At 43.2% G+C, this 19,219-nt stretch overlaps 1 protein-coding gene across 1 annotated transcript in view; it reads left to right on the top strand.

Annotated features, from left to right (window-relative positions):
* Nucleotides 1-19,219, top strand: part of SARDH (sarcosine dehydrogenase) — a 141,014-nt gene that overhangs the window by 34,117 nt on the left and 87,678 nt on the right. The window contains exons 9-11 of the mRNA XM_027869641.1: nt 484-570; nt 1,164-1,254; nt 17,733-17,874. Of these exons, the coding sequence (XP_027725442.1) occupies nt 484-570; nt 1,164-1,254; nt 17,733-17,874 (320 nt within the window). The remainder of the gene's footprint in view (nt 1-483; nt 571-1,163; nt 1,255-17,732; nt 17,875-19,219) is intronic.

Below are 19,219 nucleotides of genomic sequence, written 5' to 3' on the forward strand. Positions count from 1 at the left end.
TCTAGTATTTTTGCCAAGAAAACCCCAAATGGGATCACAAAGAGTCCAATATGACTGAAACTACTGAACAATAACAACAAAGAAATGGGATGGGCTGCCTTTGGGGTGCAGGTGAATTCCCCTGAATGTGGGGGTCCAAGCAAAGGTTGGATGATGACTTATCAAGTCTGTCGTAAAAGGGATTTTTTTTCCAGGTAGAGGTTGGCCTCTGGGGTCCCCTCCAAGTGTGAGACCCGATGATCCCATGAATATCAACGGGGAGTAGGACCTTATGGATCATCTAGTCTAATCTCCTTATCTTACAGAACTAAAGTCCCCCTAGGGAAAGTGATTTCAATACCCTCAGCTAGAAAGCAGATTAGGATGGGGAATCAAGGGACCTTAGTTCTGTCTGGCTGTAGTGCCGCTGGGCTGCTTGGCTTCTTCTGCCCTGGAATATGTTGGTTCACCTTGGGGAAGACTCAGTTCCCTCCTCTCTTACAGAATCCTTCACAGCTGACCATAAGCCCCTGATGGGGGAGGCTCCTGAGCTCCGGGGATTCTTTCTTGGCTGCGGCTTCAACAGTGCAGGTAAAGGCATTAGATCCTTGTTATAATAATGCATAAATCACTGCAACGCTCCCCTCTCTAACACCTCTGGGAAGCAGGTATTGTTGCCCCCATTTTTCATCTCTGCTTTCCAAGCTACCAAAGTCCTATTTTGATGCCTCACTCTTTCAAAGAACTCATGGGCTATCATAGGTCTTGCCAAGCTAGAAGGCCTTCTGAAGCAGCTAGGTGGCACATCCCTTAATCTCTTCATGCCTCCATTTCCTCATTGGTAAAATTAGGAAGTTAGACTAAGTCCCTAAGTCCTTTCCACCTCTAAATCTATGATCCTAGAAATATAGATGGACAGATATTTCTCCCTCATTTCCCTTAACCCATCCCCTTTTCTGTAAAAGCTGTGCAAGGCAAAGCTCCTAATCAAGGAAGGTTCCCCAAAGAAGATATGGTTTGGGGTTGGGAAGCTTCCTGATTTGGGGACAGGCCACTATAAACTATCCTGGAGATATGAGCAAGGGAGGCCAAGGAAGGTAGTAGCTGGAATGGAGTGAAGGGTGCTGAGAAAGATGAGAAAGATGAGAAAGACAATATAAGCACACTGCTTTCATTTTGTTCAGGAATGATGCTGGGAGGTGGCTGTGGACAAGAGCTGGCTCACTGGATCATCCATGGTCGCCCAGAGAAAGACATGTATGGCTATGATATCAGGCAGGTATCCTCCTTCCCTCCTTTCAGCCCTTACACCTTCCTATTCTATACACTGTGGGCCATTCTGCAGGGAGCTTGAGTTGTACTCTGTGGGAATTTAACCAATTCATTGTAACAAACATTTATTATGCACCTACTGCTCAGCTGGTGACCATGATGTCTATGAAGATGATGATAATGACAATGATAATTAATGACAATGATGATGATGACAATCATTACCTAACACTTGTTGACAGAGTAGATAGTATCCTTTTCAGATAAGGAAAATGAGCTCTGGAGAGGTAAAATAAAACATCCAGAGTCATTCCATTGTAGAAACTCCAGCTCTAAGGCTGGAAAACAACTCTCCTTACTTTCCCTCTACTGCCCTTTGCATTGCACAATATTGTCTCAAGCACAGGGAAATTCGCCATCTTCCTTTCCAGGACAGAAAAGCATGCATGGTCTTTAAGGAACCAGAAGGCAAGCCTAACATGGCAGACACCACATTTCGAGCATTAATGCACATGCAACAATCAGAAAGCAAGACAATATGAATCATAATTGTCAAAAATATATGCTTTTTACAACTGATGGGATAGATCAAGAAAAGGAAAGATTGACATGCATCTATCTTCATGGTATGAGAGGGATGCAGGAGGTGCAAGCAGCTGAATCTTCAGTTCTAGTGAACATCTATTAAACACCTATTTATACAAGGTACTGGGCTCAGCATTGAGGATACAAGGGTGAAAAACAAGGTAATTGCTGCCCTTAAGGAGCTGTCAGCCTGATAGGTTGACAAGATGTGTAAATCTATAATAAATATAATCTATAATAAATAATAATAATAAACAAATCTCAAATAATTATGACACAAAGTAGAATGTAGTTAGGATAAAAGGAAGAGTCTAGACAATGTGCCATATGGAACATGAGGAGGAAGAGGTTTCATCTGGAAGGCTAAGGGAAGACTTCCTGGAGGAGATGGCACCTAAGCTAGGCTTTGAAGGAAAAGAAGTTGTAGGATTCATGCCTGGGGGTTAGTCTGTGCAAATACAGAGAAGCAGGAGAGGGCAGGGCAAGATCAGGAAAGAGCCAGGCCAATATTACTAGAATTTAGAGGGTGTGAAAGGAAGTAATGTAAAAATAAAGTTAGGAAAGGTAGGCTGGAGCTAGATTGCAGAGAGTCTTAAAGGCCGGGCTGAGGAGTTTATATGTTATCTTAGAGGCATGGGGTGGGTAGTGTTAAGTAGAGGAGTGATCAAGTCAGACCTACGCATTAGGAAGATTAGTTGAGCAGCTATTTGAAAAGATGGGTGGGGCAGCTAGATGGCACAGTGTATAGAGGACTGGCTCTGGAGTCAGGAGGATCTGAGTCCAAATCCGGCCTTAGACCAAACACTTGACACTTATTAGTTGTGTGACCCTGGGCAAGTCACTTAACCCCAATTGCTTAAAAAAAAATTTTTTTAAAATGCAATGATGGGTTAGAGAAGGAAGAGTCTAGAGGCCAGGAAAATAATTAGGAGGCTGTTTCAACAGTTCAGGTCAGATGTGATGAGTCTCTCATCTGTAAAATGGATTCAAAGGTTTCTGAAGTACCCCCTGGTTTTGGATCTGTGATCCTATGGTCCTATGATTAGAGCTGGAAAAGACCTTGGAAATTTATCTAGTCCAAATTATTTTACAGATGAGGAAATTTAGGCCAAGGAAGTGGGGTGATTTCCCTATGGCCCCACAGATGTAGTGGTAAAAGACTGTAGGGGAAAAACTATGGCAAAGGAGTATTTCTCTTTCCTTTTTCTTCCAATTAAAGAGGGAAAGAAGTATTTTCTTTGGATAATGGATTTAAATTAGGCCCTGATGGGAGGGATTTGTATTCCCCACTTACCTAGGTCAGGGTGCTTACAAGGCTGGTGGGCATATTGGAAGCCAGTCAGAACCCAGGTGTCTGGGACCTGGGGGCATGGGTACTGAACCTTTCATTAGGTGATACACTAGCTGACTGTCTTGCTTTCTGGGAAAAAGCCAAATCAATTGCACTTAATAGTTTTAATGAATTTACGCATTTAGTTTATCTCATTGCCTTCATTATTGCAAACATCCTCTGTTGGACAAGAGGGATTGAAGTGACGGCCAGGCCAGGGTAATTAGATTGGCTCATGGTGTTCAATCAGAGCTCTGCCTAATCTCCTAAATTGATAGCAGAGATGAATCTGCTATCTGATTGAAGCAACATCTCTCAAGCAGCCAGTCCCTGCCCTACCCCCTACCCCCACCCCCTGACCTTCCATCCCGTCCCTAGCTAGGCTGCCAATGTGATTAACTGCATAATATGTATCACTTTAAGGGAGAGGATTTTGCTCCTCCTCACCCCCCTCCAGCTGATATAGACAGACAAAAGGATGGCAAACGTGATGCCTTTCTGCTCCCCCCCACCCCACCCCACCCCAGCTCCCACTGCAATCACAGAATAAGAGGAACACAGGGCATAAGCTGCTACTTGCCAGCAGGGGGCTGCCTGAGGACAGTGCCATCACCTACCATCAGAGAGAAGCCAATCTTTTTGGAACATAAGAAACAGTTATGTAGTTAAGATGCTGCAGGGTCATCCTAGCCTAGAATATCAGAGGTGGGAAGACCCTTGGAACACAAAAATACAAATTGAAGAAGATGGAATAACCCTTGCAACATAAAACCTCAGAGCTAGGAGAGCTCATAATGATAATAATAATAAGATATAGCATTTATATAACTCTTTAAGGTTTCCAGAGTGCTTTATAAATATTATCTCATTTATCCTCACAACAACTCTGGGAGATAGGTGTGCCCAGGGTCACACAGCTAGCAAATGATAAATGCTGAATCTGAACGCAGGTCTATTGCTCTATCCGTTGAGCCACCAAGCTGTATAGAGCATAGAATATCAGGTTAGAAGGGCCCTTAGATCATAGAATCACAGATGTTCTTGGAGCATAAGACTTAGAAGGTCAGATTTGGAAGAGACTTTAAAACACAGAGCAGAGAATGTCAGAGCTGGATTGGTCCTTGGAATGTGGAATGCCAAAGCTGGAAAGGCCCTTAGAACAAAGAATGCAGAATACCAGAGCTGGAATGGCCCTTGGAACACAGAACATAGAATGCTTGAGCTTAGGACATAGCAACAGTGTGAATTCTATAGCTCCCATTTCTCTGATGCTTTAAAGTTTACAAAGCTCCTTTCTCTCAACAAACCTGTGAGTTACATTACATAGAATGCTAGAGCTGAGAAGAAGACTTTAGAAATTATTTAATATAACATGTCATTTACCAGATGGAGAAATCAGTGCAGAGGCCCAGAGTGGGGGCAGGGGATGATTTGCCCCGGGTCAGACAGTGGGAAGGCTGTGACTAGACTCGGTTTGGCTGGGTCACCCTAAACTCCCACCCCACACCCCCTCCAAAACACACATCCTCAGTGCCAGGACCAATACTGGGCCCAGCAGCTCCACCCAGCCTCTTTAAGAACACCCCCTCATCAGGAGTTCTCCTCTATCCTCAAACAGCTCCCTTTCTTTCCTACACTGAAATATTTACATGCCAACGTTTTAGGAGAATAAAATATTTAAACCTGTCTTGTAGCTGCGGGGGAAGCAGCTGCTGCTGCTCAAAACGGGGTGTCCTGGTCTGATATTATTGAATCTCAAGAGAACTGGCAGCAATATGGATGAGGACCCAGGCCTCAGAGAGCCCTTCCTACAGTCCTGTGACCCCAATGGCCCAGAAAGCCCTGGGGCAAAGTTATCTTCAGCAGCTCTCAACACTAAACTAACTGCCTTTGTTTCTCAGAGCTTGACTACTGCCTTGGTCTCCTTTATCACAATCTGCCAACAACCTCCACCCTCATCCTCCTAAGCCCAAGCTGCTCCTACTTGTAAGTCTGCAGCACCTTTCATCCCAGGCTCTGGGAGCCCTGCAAACATTAATACCAGCTGCCTGTACTTGGGAGCTTTCATCGGCTAATTATATCTTTTATCTCCTGGTGCTTATTGTCTTTACAATTTTTTATTTTTAAAGGAAAATGCAGCTCTATTCACAGTCTGGCTTTTCTTAGCAAATAGTGCCTCTCTCTCAAGAATCAGATCTCACCATCTCTGCAACTACAGCTTTCACAGATGGTGAGCCTATCCAGAATATAATCTGGGCAAAGGTCATGGTCATCTGGTTGCTAGTTTCTTGACTAGGCCTTTTAGAGAGGGGAAGGTGAGTTTCCTAAGGTCATTCAGCCAGCTAATAGCCAACCCTAGAGCAGAACTATCTGTTGAAAAGAGTGACATTAGATGTTTTTTTAAGAGTAAAAAATTTGACCTGGAAGGGATCATAAAGGTCATCTAGTCTATCTCCTTCATTTTATCGATGAGGAAACTGAGGCCCAGGGAGCCTAACAGGTAAGCACCAGAGGTAGGATCTGAACCCAGATCTTTGGACTCCAGAATCACTGCTCTTTCCACCATACCCCATTGCTCAATCCAACCCTTTAATTTTACAGATGAGGAAACTGAGGACCAGAGAGGTTAGCTAACTTGCCTAGGCCACATAGGGAGTAAACAAAAAATTCAGGATTCAAACCCAATTCCTCTGACTGGAATTAAAAGCATTTTTAATCTACCATTCCACATTTCATTGCTTCCCTTCTAGTTTTAGTAACCCTAAAGGGGAAATCTGGTTGGGAGGAGAGGCCCAAGAGGGAATGGGCCCAGAATGCCGTGGAAAGGCTGTGAAGTAGAAAGTCCTTACAAAAACCCTGACAAATGAAAGGCCAAAGCAGTTGCTCAAATGAAATGAAGGCTTATCTTTCCCTGCAGCCTTAAAAATGACAAAAAGGTCCTTGTGGTTTAGGGGGATGGGTGTGCTAGAGTGAGATCATACTGGCTCCAGATAAATCATTCAATTTTCAATATGGCATTTTCACTTTGGAAATCATAAATGCTACAAATCCAGGCTTGATTTACTGTTTTGTGATTATCTAGGCTTAGGAAAGTGTTGGAGAAAATGTTAATAATGCTGACTAAACTAAAAAGTATGATATGTGTACTTTTTTCTAGGGGAGGGTACCCTGTTAAACATTTACCGGCAGATCCCCGCTTAGGTCTCTTCCAGTGATGTTAAGATGTCATATTCCCTCCCTTCAGCCCCCCCACGAATCCTCAAAACTCATCAGTAAGAGGGGAGAAGGCCATTAGCTGTCCTACTCTTAGAAGTGTCTGTCACCCTCTCCTCTTTTCCCCACAGGGGTGGGGAACCTGTGGCCTTGAGGCTTGGATTCAGTCAAAGGGCTGAGCTTGAGGACCCAGAGGGCCACATGTAGCCTTGAGGCCACAGGTTCCCCACCCCCGTCCTAGAATCTATTGCTTCCTGACTGATTTCTTAGGATTCTGTGACAGAGGTCCTCATTCTTCTCCCCTTGAGTGACTGAGGTCCTCTGTGCTCCTTCCCCAGTGCCCCAGAGAAGCCTCTTGTGACTTAGTCACACACTCTACGCTAACCCTTCAGTCTACTGAGCAAGAGCAGGGGGAGATACAGAGTCCTAGAATGGGCATCAGGAGATGAGGTTTTAATGCTGGCTTTGCCAGTGACAAGCTGGGTAGCCAAGAAGAGTCATTTCCTCTCCTTGACCCTCAGTATCTCCTCCATAAAATTAGCATTATAATACACACACAGTGTGGGCCTATGGAAAGAGGGCTAGATATGGGAGTTTGAAAGGACTGGGATCAAACTCCGGGCCTGCTACTTCTTGCCTGTGTCTGACTCTGGACCGGTCGCGTCATTCCTCTGTGGTTCTGTTTGCCCATCTATAACATAAGGGATTTGGACTAGATGACCTATTCGGTCCTTTCCAGCTCAGATCCTGTGATTTCTGAACTTTGCCTGCCTTACAAAAACATTTGTGACAGTCAGCTGAAACAACGGGCGTGCTTTGAAAAAAAAATCGGTTTTCATTAATGAAGTATCAGGTACTCTCCCACCTTGAGTCTATATAAGCTCCTTGTGAATAGGTCATGTGGTTTCTCTTGTCTTCCCCATAGGTTGGGCATACAGTAAGCACTCAATAAATGCTTGTTGATTAGACAGATTTTCCATCCAATCTTTCCTCCTTCCTTGTCCTCATCTATCAAGAGTAAAGAAAAATCAGAAGGAAGGAAATTCATATTTTCAAAAATTCAAAAATTCCTGCTTTCTTTTTTAAAAATTTATTTTTTTAATTAATTATCTTATTTTTAGTTTTCAACCATCATTTCCATAAGCTTTTGAGTTTTAAATTTTCTCCCCTTCCCTCCCCATCTCCCTCTCCAAGGTGGTGTGCAATCTGATATAGGCTCTACATATACATTCCTATTAAACATATTTTCACATTAGTCATGTTGTAAGGAAGAATCAGAACCAATAGGAGGAACCACAAGAAAGGAGAAACAAAACAAAACAGAACAAAAAAAAAGAGAGAGCAAATAGTATGCTTCAATCTGCATTCAAATTCCATAGTCCTTTCTCTGGATGTGGAAAACATTATCGGTCAAAAGACTTTTGGAGATGTCTTAGATCCTTGCATTGCCGAGAAGAGCTAAGTCTATCAAAGTTAAACATTGTACAACGTGACTGTTACTGTGTACAAAATTCTCCTGGTTCTGCTCACTTCACTCAGCATCAGTCCGTACAAGTTAGAAATTCTTATTATTTTTAAAAATATAGGACCTGAGATTTCATCTGTATAGGGAGAAAATTTCCTCTGCCACTTCAAGTCAACACATCCAAAGCTGCTTATGGTCTGAGAGACCCACCTAGAGCTCTGAGAGGGCAAGTGACTTATCTAGGGTCACCCAATCATTATGTGTTAGAAGCAAGACTTGAACCCTGAGCTTATGGGCCAGTTCTCTACCAACTATACCATGCTGCCTCACCCACATTTTTTATGAAAGCTAAACAAAATAGCACCAATCCAGTCCACTAAGTGATGCCTACCCTCCTTCCTCTTCTGCCATCCTCCGTCCCCCATTCCTCTTAGCCCACTAGGATTCAGGTCGGTTAGCTTATGGTGATCATGAGGGTTGTGGCTTTCTGCTGCAGGAGACTGATAAAGGTAGTGGCTGGGCCCGCAGTGTCTAGAGTTCCTTCCCTCTGCTTCTTGTGCTGAATAGACACATTCCTTCCAGGGCTCTGTGTATCAGGGACTAAAGCCTGGCTAGCCAATTTAAAATTCTTTGCTTTTTTATTTCTGTCTCAGTCTATGGGAAAATTAGGTACTCAATAAGTAAATACAAAGCATGCCAAGTATGTGCAGAATTCTCCCTCTCTTTTGCACATTTTGTTGTTTTAGCTATTACACAACCGTGACTGTTGTGCTCCTCCAATTATCCTGTAAGATCCCTGAGGGCAGGAACTCCGCCTTCTCCTTCCTTCTCATACAGTTTCTGGTGTTCATTTCTAGGCATCCTATTTTAGAACAGTTATTGACAAAACAGAGCAAGCCCAGCAGGGAATGGCTAGGATGGTAAGAAGATGGATGGTGGGCCTTGCCATTTGAGGATTAGTTGGAAAAAAAAAAACTGGGGATATTTAGTATTGAGAAGAGAGGGCTTAGAGCCTATCTATAAATAGCTGAGAGGATGTCATTTGGAAGAGGCACTAGACTTGATTTGCTTGGGCCTGGAGGAGAGCAAATCTTGGAGCAGTACTGGAAGTTGTAGATAGGTATTTTCATCCACATGTATGGAAAATCTTCTCAATAATTAAAACTGTCCCAAAGCAGAATAGGCTGCCTTGTGAGGTGGTGAATTCCCTGTCACTGGAGGTCTTCAAGGGAAGGTTGGATAGCCACTTGTCAGGGATATTATATGCTGTTAGGATTCTGAGATTCTATGATTCATTGCCTGTCAGCCAAGAAGACAGAACTGAGAACCAGTAGGTGCTCTGTACTTGATAAATTGAATTTAGGGACCCTGAGAATAAGCATCAGGAAAGTACCTTGATTCCCCCTAAAATATATATATGTATATAATATAAATAAAAATTTTGTATATATATATATATATACATATATATACATATCAATCACAGTTCCTACAGTCTTTTTAACAAGTGACTAAGGCAGAACTAGAGACCTATAGAATATCAGGGTTGGAAAATGACTTTAGAGGTCATCTAGTCCAAATGGTACCTGAATAAGAATATATACCTGACATCTATAGTAGACACAGTGAATAGATTACTAGACTTGAGATCAAAAAGACTTGGTTTGAATCTTACCTCAGATACTTAATAGCTGTATAACCTTAAACTCTCAGCCTCAGTTTCCTTATTTGTAAAATGGGGATTATAATAAAAGCACCTACCTCACAGGATTGTTGTAAGGAACAAATGGGATAACATACACACAAATTTTGTAAACTTAAAAGTGCTATATGTTAACTATTATTATTTTTGTTGTTAAAGCAATTATACTGCTATATCCTACAGATCTCCAGTGAATGAGAATTCACTACTTCCCAAGACCATCCATTACATTTTAGTATGACTTTAATTGTTAGAAAGATTTGCCTTATTGGCTTCTTTTCATCTTTTTCTCCCTGATCCTACTTCTACTCTACGGGGCCAAGCAAGACAAGTCTCATTCTTTTTGTAGGGGTGAATCTTTCAGCTACCTGAAGGTATCTGAATGAATGATTGATTGAATGAAGGGATGACGCATGTATTAAATGTTTATTATGTACAAAGCATGGGCATACAAATAGAAGAGCAAGACAGTCCCTGCTTTTAAGGAGTTCACATTCTAATGGGAACAATAACACATCTGGAAGGTTTCAGCTACAAGTCAGATGGAAAGATCTTATAGTCCTTAGGGTGCAGTAGCAAAGCAGATGTTAATGCTGTTTCTTTAATGTCATTTCCGCTGATAAAATCATATCCATTTTTTTTCTTGAAATATTTAACAAAACCTTCAATGGACAGAACTTTCCTCAGTAGCTGTGACTGTAGTATGTACAGGAGCTGCATCCCCGTGGGGATGGCTTCCCAGGATGAGGGCAGAGAGTGCTGGGCTGGGAGCAATGCTATTCCCAGGGCTTTTGCATTCGGAGTTTTGGGCTGTCTTCATCAGGGCCTGAAGCGATGTGGTGGTCAAGGTGGTGGTAGTGGTGGTGGTGGTTTGATCTGTCTGGCATGTTCTACTTCTTGTCCCTCCCTCAGGATGCCTTCAGCTTCAGCTAGGCTAGCTTGCCTGCCCTGTGGGGAACAGTTGGTTGGTATCTCCCTGGATGATTGCTCTAAGGGCTGAGCTGGAAGAAGGACCAGTGATCTGGGGAATACTGCCTCTCCCAGGGCTCCTGTGCCCATCTGTCTGTTGATAGCATCTGGACTAGCTTTCATAAGTCTTTTTTTTAAATTTTTCTTTATTTTTATTTTCTTTCTTTATTTTTTTTGGTGAGGCAATCGGGGTTAAGTGACTTGCCCAAGGTCACACAGTTAGTAACTGTCAAGTGTCTGAGGCAGGATTTGAACTCTTGTCTCCAAGGCCAGTGCTCTATCCACTGCACCACCTAGCTGCCCCCGTAAGTCTTTTTCTCAAAGCGAAATATCCCTGGTCTCATCAGTGACTCTTTCTATGGCATGATGTCTAGTTCCCTCACCAGCTTAGTTGCCCTTCTCTCCAAATATTCCACCTTCTCGATTGCTATCCTAAAATGTGTGGCTTAAATGATCTGACTAGGGATTCTACATTGAGATGATCACCTCCTTTGTCCTGGACACTTCCTCTCTCGATGCAGTCTAAAATGGTTAGCTTTTTTTTTTTTAAACTACCAGATCATTAGGATTATAGATTTAGAGCTGAAAGGTCATCAAGTCCAGTGCCCTCAGTTTACAGGTAAGGAAACTGAGGCTAGGAGAAGTTAGATAACTTCCCTGGAGTCACACAGCCAGTAAGTAGGATTCAAAGCTAGGGAACCCTCTGCGTTCTGTCCCCACTATGTGATGTTGCCTACGGGCAGCTAAGTGGCACAGTGGATAGAGAGCCAAGCCTGGAGTCGGGAAAACCTGAGTTCAAATTTGACCTGAGATACTTACTAGCTGTGTGATTCTGAGCAAGTCACTTAGCCTCTATTTGTCTCAGTTTCCTCATCTGTAAAATGGGGATAATAATAACATCTTCCTCCCAGGGGTGTTGTGAGGATCAAATGAGATAATAGTTGTGAAGTATTTAGTACAGTGCCTGGCACATAGTAAGCATTGTATAAATGTAACTATTATTACTTCTCTTAGATCATACTGTTATTTCGTATTGAGCTTGGCATTCACCAAAAGCCTCAGATCTTTCCCCACACAAACTGTTGTCTACCCACACTTTCCCCTTTTCTGTCCTTGAAAAGTCAATGTTTTTAACTAAATTTCAAAGATTCCATCTACTCTGAGCCCTACTAGAAAGATGTGACATTTCCTGATTACTAAAAAACTAGAATCAATTATTCAGAAGCCATTTACTAAGCTCAGAAAGCCTTTGTGCTTGGGGCTCTGGAGGAGTCAAATATATGACACATGCTACCCTTACTGGACTTACGATCCATTTTGTAAGGACACACATGTGAAACGATAATGCAGACATTGTCCCAGTGAGTGGGACAGACTTTTGAGTTTTGAAACAGTGGTCTCTAAACTTTTTTGATCACACATCTCTATGAGTTAAAAGAATTTTGAGCATGCACTTCTAATATGTGTATATTTACTTATTTGCAAATTGTGTACATGTACAAATAAATGCATATATTATAAAAACAGGTACAAAAATAGACGTTCAAAAAGGATGGGATAAAGATGAAATAATATTTAATCCTGGAGGTCATAGGGAGCCACCGGAATTTGTTGTCTGGGGGTGGGAGGGTGACATGAACAGAAGATCACTTTACCAGTTGTGGGAAGGAAGAATGCATGGAGGAGGTAGACAGATGCATTAGAGGGAATGAGGGCCTGAACTAAGGTGGTAGCTGTGTGAGCAGAGAAGGAGATGGATTCAGAGATTTTGTGGTAGCAAAAATGACAAAATCAAGCAACTGACTGCACATATTTAGGGGTGAAGGAGAGTGAGGGGTTGAAGATGGCACTGCACTTGTTAATCTAGGAGGACGGAAGGATGGTGGTACCCATAACAGTAGCAGGGAAGTTTAGAAGAAAGATGGGCTTCTGAGGGAAAGATAATATAATGAGATCTTCAGTGCATATCGTGACTTATCCACAATTGCTCATCCTGTGGGGTTCATTCCATACTACTAGAAATGAGAAAAGGGGAGAGGAGGGCTCTTATTCACTGGTGCCCACCCTCCTAGGAGCCCTTGCTGCAGCCACAAGGTGATCTAGGAGATGGGGCAAGGGGAATTTTCCCAGTGGCACCTGTGCAGCTGTTGCTGTGGGTTCCCCATAGTGCTTAGGTTATGACTGCCTTTTGAGGGGCTAATACTCAGGCTCAGAAAGGTTAAGTTTGGAACTTGCACAGCAGGGGCAAAGACAGACTGGAGGAGAGTTGGGGGATAAAGCTAGGTACGGTTGGCCATCATGTGGGCGGTAGGTTATAATATATCTTCCCACTGCTTAAACACACACCCTCTTGGGGTCATCCGTTAAGGAGGGTCTGCACTTTGAAGAAGCTTGCTTTGGAAGCCAAAGGAAAAAGAAATCACTGTGGGCTGAGTGATCACAGAAAATTTCATGGAAGAGGGGGATTTGAGCTAGACCTTGAAGCAAAGTAGACGTAGAAGAGGAAAGAAGCATGCCCAGGGGAGAAGACGAACATAGAGGATTTCAAGCTGGAATGAATTTTAGAGCTCATCCTTTCGTCCCTTTCATTTTATGGATGAAGAAAAGAGGTTAACTGATAAGGTCCTGTGAGGCCAAGGTCACAAGGGTAGTGTGGTAGTAAGGAAATGACCCAGCCGAGATTGAACCTGGGGAGTCTGACTCGATCATGAGTCAAGTTCAGATGACGGTGATCAGATCACTCTGCTTGGGACAGAGAGATGTCCTACAGGAGAGCATCCCAGCAGAAGGGTTACTGAGAGCCTTTCCCTCACGTGGCTTGTGCCGAGTGATTTGATTTTAGCCCTAGCAACTGAGCACACATCTGGCTCCAGGCAGATTGGCCTATTGAGAAAACCAGACTGGCAAGCTGTTAGATGGTATTAACAGCTTGGCAGGTACCCGTCCTGTTCTAAATGAGCCCTCAGGAGCTGTTCCCACTCCCACTAAAGGCTGGAGGGCCACAGGAGGGGACTGAACAGCCTTATGGCAACACTTAGCTGGCCACAAGAAGGATGATGGCACTACCTAGGGCCCTGTTAGCTTCCCGTGTACTAACATCGGATTAGTCACTAATTAGAGTCTGTCACAGCTGAAGCCTCTCAAATCTCCTGGTAGCAATGACGTCTGCAAGCAATTGCAGGGAAACAGCATCTATGAGCCCCAGAGCCATGGAAACCATTGGTTACCCGGGCGATGCTAACCCAAGCCCTGCGGGCAGGGATGAGGAATTTGAATCTTGCAACCCCTCCCTGAGACTTTAGATTGATTGTTTAGAAAAATAGCAATTTTTAAAAAACCTGTTCTCTATGCAGAGACTCAACGTGAAACACTTTAGACAGACCACATTTTGTACCCCTGGTCAGTTTAAGAATTATAGAACCTGGAAAGGACCTCAAGAGGTCATCATCCATGACTAGGTAGGGAACCATTTCAGTCAAGTGAGAATGGATCCTTGGGGATTCCTGGCACACTCCCAAAAGTCATCCATATTCTGTTCACCATGATAGTGAGGGGGACAGAAACCTCCTTGCCCCATAAAAGAAAGAACTGGGGTTAGTTAATCTAAAGAGGAGAACAAAGGGCAGAACATGGGATCATGATATTTTAGACTTTCAGGGACCAGATAGCTATCTTCAACTGTTTGAACGATTGTGATACAAAAGAAGGAACATATTTATTCTGCTTAGCATCAGGGGGCAGAACTTGGAACAATGGGTGGAAATTTCAGGGAGGCAGATTTTGTCCCAGTAGGAAAAAAAAAAGCTGCCTAAAAAAATCCAAAATAGAATGGGTTATTGCAGGAGGTAGTGGGTTCTCCATCAAGGGATCATAGATTCAGAACTAGAATGGATAACAGAAGTCATCATGTCCAATCTCCCTCATTTTCAAATGAGGGAATGGAGACCCAAAAGGCATGTGCTCAGGGTCACACAGCTAGTGAGTGTCTGAGTCAGTACTCAAACCCAGGTCTTCCTGTGCTGTATCCTTTCTACCATATGCCACCATGATAGAAATCTCGAAGTAAAAGCTCGATGACCACTTGTGAGGGATACTGTAGAAAGGACTCCTCTTCAGAGAGAAGTCTGGTTGAATGGCCTCTAGGGTCCCTTTGAATACTCAGTGATTTATATGACAAAGGCTAACATCCAGAACATCCCAAACAAAACTGACATACAGCCAAGGATTGTCTTTTCAGTGATGCTTGACATGGAAATAGACAGCTTTGCCTGTTCTAGTCTCATCATTCAGTTTCCCCCTTGCTGCTCATGTAGATTGGAAGCTCCTTCAGCTTGTACTTGTATATATTTTCCCGCTAATACCTAGGATAGGACTGAGCCCATAAATGACCCTCAAGAAACTAAGTGATTCTCTACAGAAGACAACACTAGGTTTAGATTGTGGAAAAAGCTATAGAGTGAGAATCATGAGACTTGGGTTCTGAATTGCTGTCCAACTTTCAGCAAGGTAGTTGTCCTTTCTGGATTTTAGTTTTATTTTAGTAAAATGGAGGATTATGGAAGATAACAGAGCTAGGTAGTACAATGGGGGGAGCACCAGCTCTGGAGTCATGAAGACCTGAGTTCAAGTCCAGTATTGGACACTTACTAGCTGTGTGACCTTGGGCAAGTCACTTTACCCTGTTTGCCTCAGTTTCCCCATCTGTAAAATGAAGTGGAGCAGGAAATGGCAAATCACTCTAGTATCTTTGCCAAGAGAACCCCAAATGGACTTATGAATAGAGTTGGACACAACTGAAATGACTGATCAACAACAAGAAAAGATAGCTCCCAACATCCCTTCCAGCTCAGGCATTCTACATTTTACAATCTAACATTTCATGTTCTAGGGACCCTTTGAGAGTTAACATTCTAAGCCCTAACCCTCATTTTCTAAGTCCTTGTTTGAAATTTTCCTAGGATCTTAGATTTGAACAAAGGAAGGTACCTTAAAAATCAGTCAGTGCAACTTCTTTTCAATTTTACAGATGAGGAAACTGAGGCCCATAGAGATTAAGTGATATGCTTAAAGTCACACAGATAGGTTAGCGGCATAGTCAAGATTTGAATCCAGATCCTCTGATTCCAAATAGAAGACTCTTTACATTGTACCAGGCTGTCCTAATATTCCATCCTATAGTAGCTACTTCTACTTCCATGAGGACACTAAGGAGAGAAATAAAGGTTCGTATATCTCCCTTCTTCCCCAGTTGCAGATACTCATTAGTGTTGACTCTACTCCCAGAACTCAGTTTGTTTCAGAAATAAAAACAAAACACCCTGATATCCCACTCTATCTAATGATGCTCATTTGACACACAATTGAATGGTAAGGGGGACCAACCCAGTCCCAGAAGGCTGTAATTCATCGGTTGAAAGCACAGATCATTTTCTCCTTCTTCCCCTGCTTTTCTTCTCACTACACTAGACTCTCTTAGGCTTCAGTAATGAACCTTTTTTCTTGCAAAGGGTTTTCTGAGAGATCCTTTCGTTAACTTTTGTTTCTGTTCCAATTAGCCATTCTATATCAAAGCCACCACCCAGATTCTATCTAGTGTTTTTCTAGGCCAGGAGGGAGAGGTGAGGGAGGAGATTCAGAGTCTGAGAGAAACTTCTGATCTCTGCTGAGAGATACTCCCATGAACTACCACGGTGGGGTTTGTGGAGGAGGAAGACCAGGGCCAAATGAAGACATTGGAGATGGCAGGAAGAAGTTCAGAGGGGAATAAATAGATCCGGGAGTCTGTTAAGGAAGCGTTGTACTGTGTTCCCAGAATCCAAGTCCTGCTCTGGGAGTTGAGAGCCCCGTTTGTTTTTGCTGTCACCGTCATTTTGTTTTTTGCTATTTCCCCAGTTTCGTTACTTCTTCGTCGGCACATGTTGGGCTGGTCGATTAACTTATCTAGACGTGTTTCCTCACCTGCGCCTTTTACCATGCTGTTTTCCTGTTTTGGAGGGTGGGTTTGTCGTTGTTGTTGTTATTGTTTGGCGTCAGTTTTGTTTTGTTTTTATTTTTGGACTGCCTTGTGATTTTGTTGTGGTGGTGAAAGCCCAGTGTGGAAACTGCCTCCCACCGATGCAGATCACAAGTTCATCCGAAGTAAGTGCCTGATCCATGGTCACGCAGCTAGTATGTATAAGATATAGGACCCGAACCCAGGTCTTCCAGACTTTAGGCAGTTAGGTAGTGCCAGGCCTAGAGTCAGAAAGACTCATCTTTCTGAGTTCAAATCTGTCCTCAGATACTTACTAGCTATGTGACCCTGGTCAAATAAGTCGCTTAGCCCTGTTTGCCTCAATTTCATCATCTGTCAAATGAGCTAGAGAAGAAAATGGCAAGTCACGCCGGTATTTTTGCCAAGAAAACCCCAAATGGGGTCACAAAGGGTTGGACATGACTAAAATGACTGAACAACAGAAACTTCCTGACTTTTAAGACCATCCCCTCTACCCCACCCTAATCCCCCCACCCCACCCCAGCCTCTCTGGCTTCTTTAACATTTTTAAAAAATAAGTTTTTTATTGATTTTTTTGTTGTTTTTTATATAATCACAGTTTTCTCTAGTATTCTCCCCACCCTAAGCTATCCCATATAATAAGTAGTATGTTTCACAGACAAAAACAAGGGAAAAAATGAGTTAAAAAATCAGCATAGCTTAGCAATACATCAAAAAAAGGGTGAAACCATGTGCCTTGTACAACTGTGGATCTCCCACCTCTGCAAAGGGGTGCAGTGGGATTGTCTTCTTCTTTGTCTTCTTTCAAGACTGGCCTCTTAAAAATGATAAACAATAGGAAAGTTGGTTGGACACGGCTTTTTCCTGTTATTTTTTTTCCTTTCTCCGAGAGAGACAATGTGGTATAATGGAAAGAGAACTGGACATAGACTCAGAAGACCTGGATTCAGTTCCACCATTTATTAGCAGAGTGACCTTGGATATAACCTGAATCTGAATTTCCTCATCTATAAAAACAAGTCTTACAGGGTTATGAGAAAAACACTTTGGACACTCTAAAACACCATATAAATGTGAGTTATTATCACTGCCTCGCTTCTCCCAGGGATTAGAATATTATTTGCCCCCAGTGAAGCTTCTGATTTTGCCTGGTCCTTGCAGGGCCATTCATCCATCCTACACTGGTGCGCTAATGATCACCCCCTTTCTTCCTGTGACTCAGGCGCTTTCACCACTCACTCACCGACAACCGCCTTTGGATCCGAGAGCGGAGTCATGAATCATACGCCAAGAATTACTCTGTCGTCTTCCCCCACGATGAGCCCCTGGCTGGCCGAAATATGAGGAGAGACCCGCTGCATGAGGTATGGGGTTGCCATGTGATGCAGCATGAGACTATAGGTTTAAGAGTCAATAGACCAGGGTTCTAATTCAAGCTCTGTCCCTAATTGGGTTTATAAACTCGGACAAGCCCCTTCCCCTCTCTTGGATTCAGAGGGGCTCTTTTTCCTCGTCCATAAAATGAGAAGGTTGAACTAAAGCCCATTGCAGCCCTGGCATGCTGTGACTATAGCTTTGTGACTCTGACCAGACTCTTTTGAGCAGGAAATAGAGAGGTACAGGGGAAAGGGGATTAGATGTAGAGTCAGTGTTCACATTCTAACTTTGCCAATTCTTTCATGACCTTGGGAGAACCACTCTTTCTTCCTAGGCCTCAGTTTCCTCATCTGTAAAATGATAGGGGAGGGGGAAGAACTAGGTGGTCTCTGAGGTCCCTTCTAGTGCTGGATCTCTGATGAGGACTCCCCCACCTTTTGGGGGTGTGATTTCTGATCACCATCAGTGCTGACTTAGGGTACGAAAGTTGTTAAACTTTGTCACCATCCTAAATCTCTAACACATTTATAGATCTAGCCATGTCCCTCCTCTGCTCAAACATCTTCATTGGCTCCCTGCTGTCTACTGGGTGAGGTTTAAATTCATTTTCCTAATTGCCAATGTCCTGCACCATTTGAATCGCTTTTCTTTTCTAGCTTTGTCTCTCAAAACTCCCTTTGACACAACTTCTTGCTGTAGTCAAATTCTACTCATCATCCCCCAAATATGCTCTTATGCCTCTATACCCAAGTCTGGAACGTTTTTTGGATTCCTGCTCATTGGACAACAGCCTTCCCTTTGGGACCTCACACGGCACTTGGTTTCCCTTTGACCTCCTTGAGGCGCTTATGATGTTACCAGGCACCGTGATACAGTGGAGAGAATACTGGTCCTGGACTCTAAGGGCCTGATGTCAAGTCCTGCCCCTGACATGACCTGTACGGTCATGTGCAAAGCGCCCAACCTCTCTAGACTTTGGTTTTCTCACGTGGAGTAGGGGATTAGACTAGATGGCCTTTCAGGGCCCCTCCAGCCATGAATCCATGCTTCTGTAATCTCATAATAGTATAAGGTGCAGTTATCAGTGTTTGTCCCTTATCTAACAATTAGCTGTGAGCTCTGCCAGGGCTGAGACTATCTAATACCTTAGCTAAACTTTGCACCTCTCCCAGCATGGAGGATGGTGTAATGGAAAAATAGGAACTTAATAAATAAATGTTTGTTGAATGAACAAATGAACCAATGAATATACCCCCAGGTTAAGATTCCCAAGAAGAGAACGGAGGAATTGCGCGGATTCTCCCTTTTGACATCAAGGTTTTGGCTGTGTGT

The sequence above is a fragment of the Vombatus ursinus genome, unplaced genomic scaffold, assembly GCF_900497805.2.
Source record: "Vombatus ursinus unplaced genomic scaffold, bare-nosed wombat genome assembly UNPS02014793.1, whole genome shotgun sequence".
NCBI lineage: Eukaryota > Metazoa > Chordata > Mammalia > Diprotodontia > Vombatidae > Vombatus > Vombatus ursinus.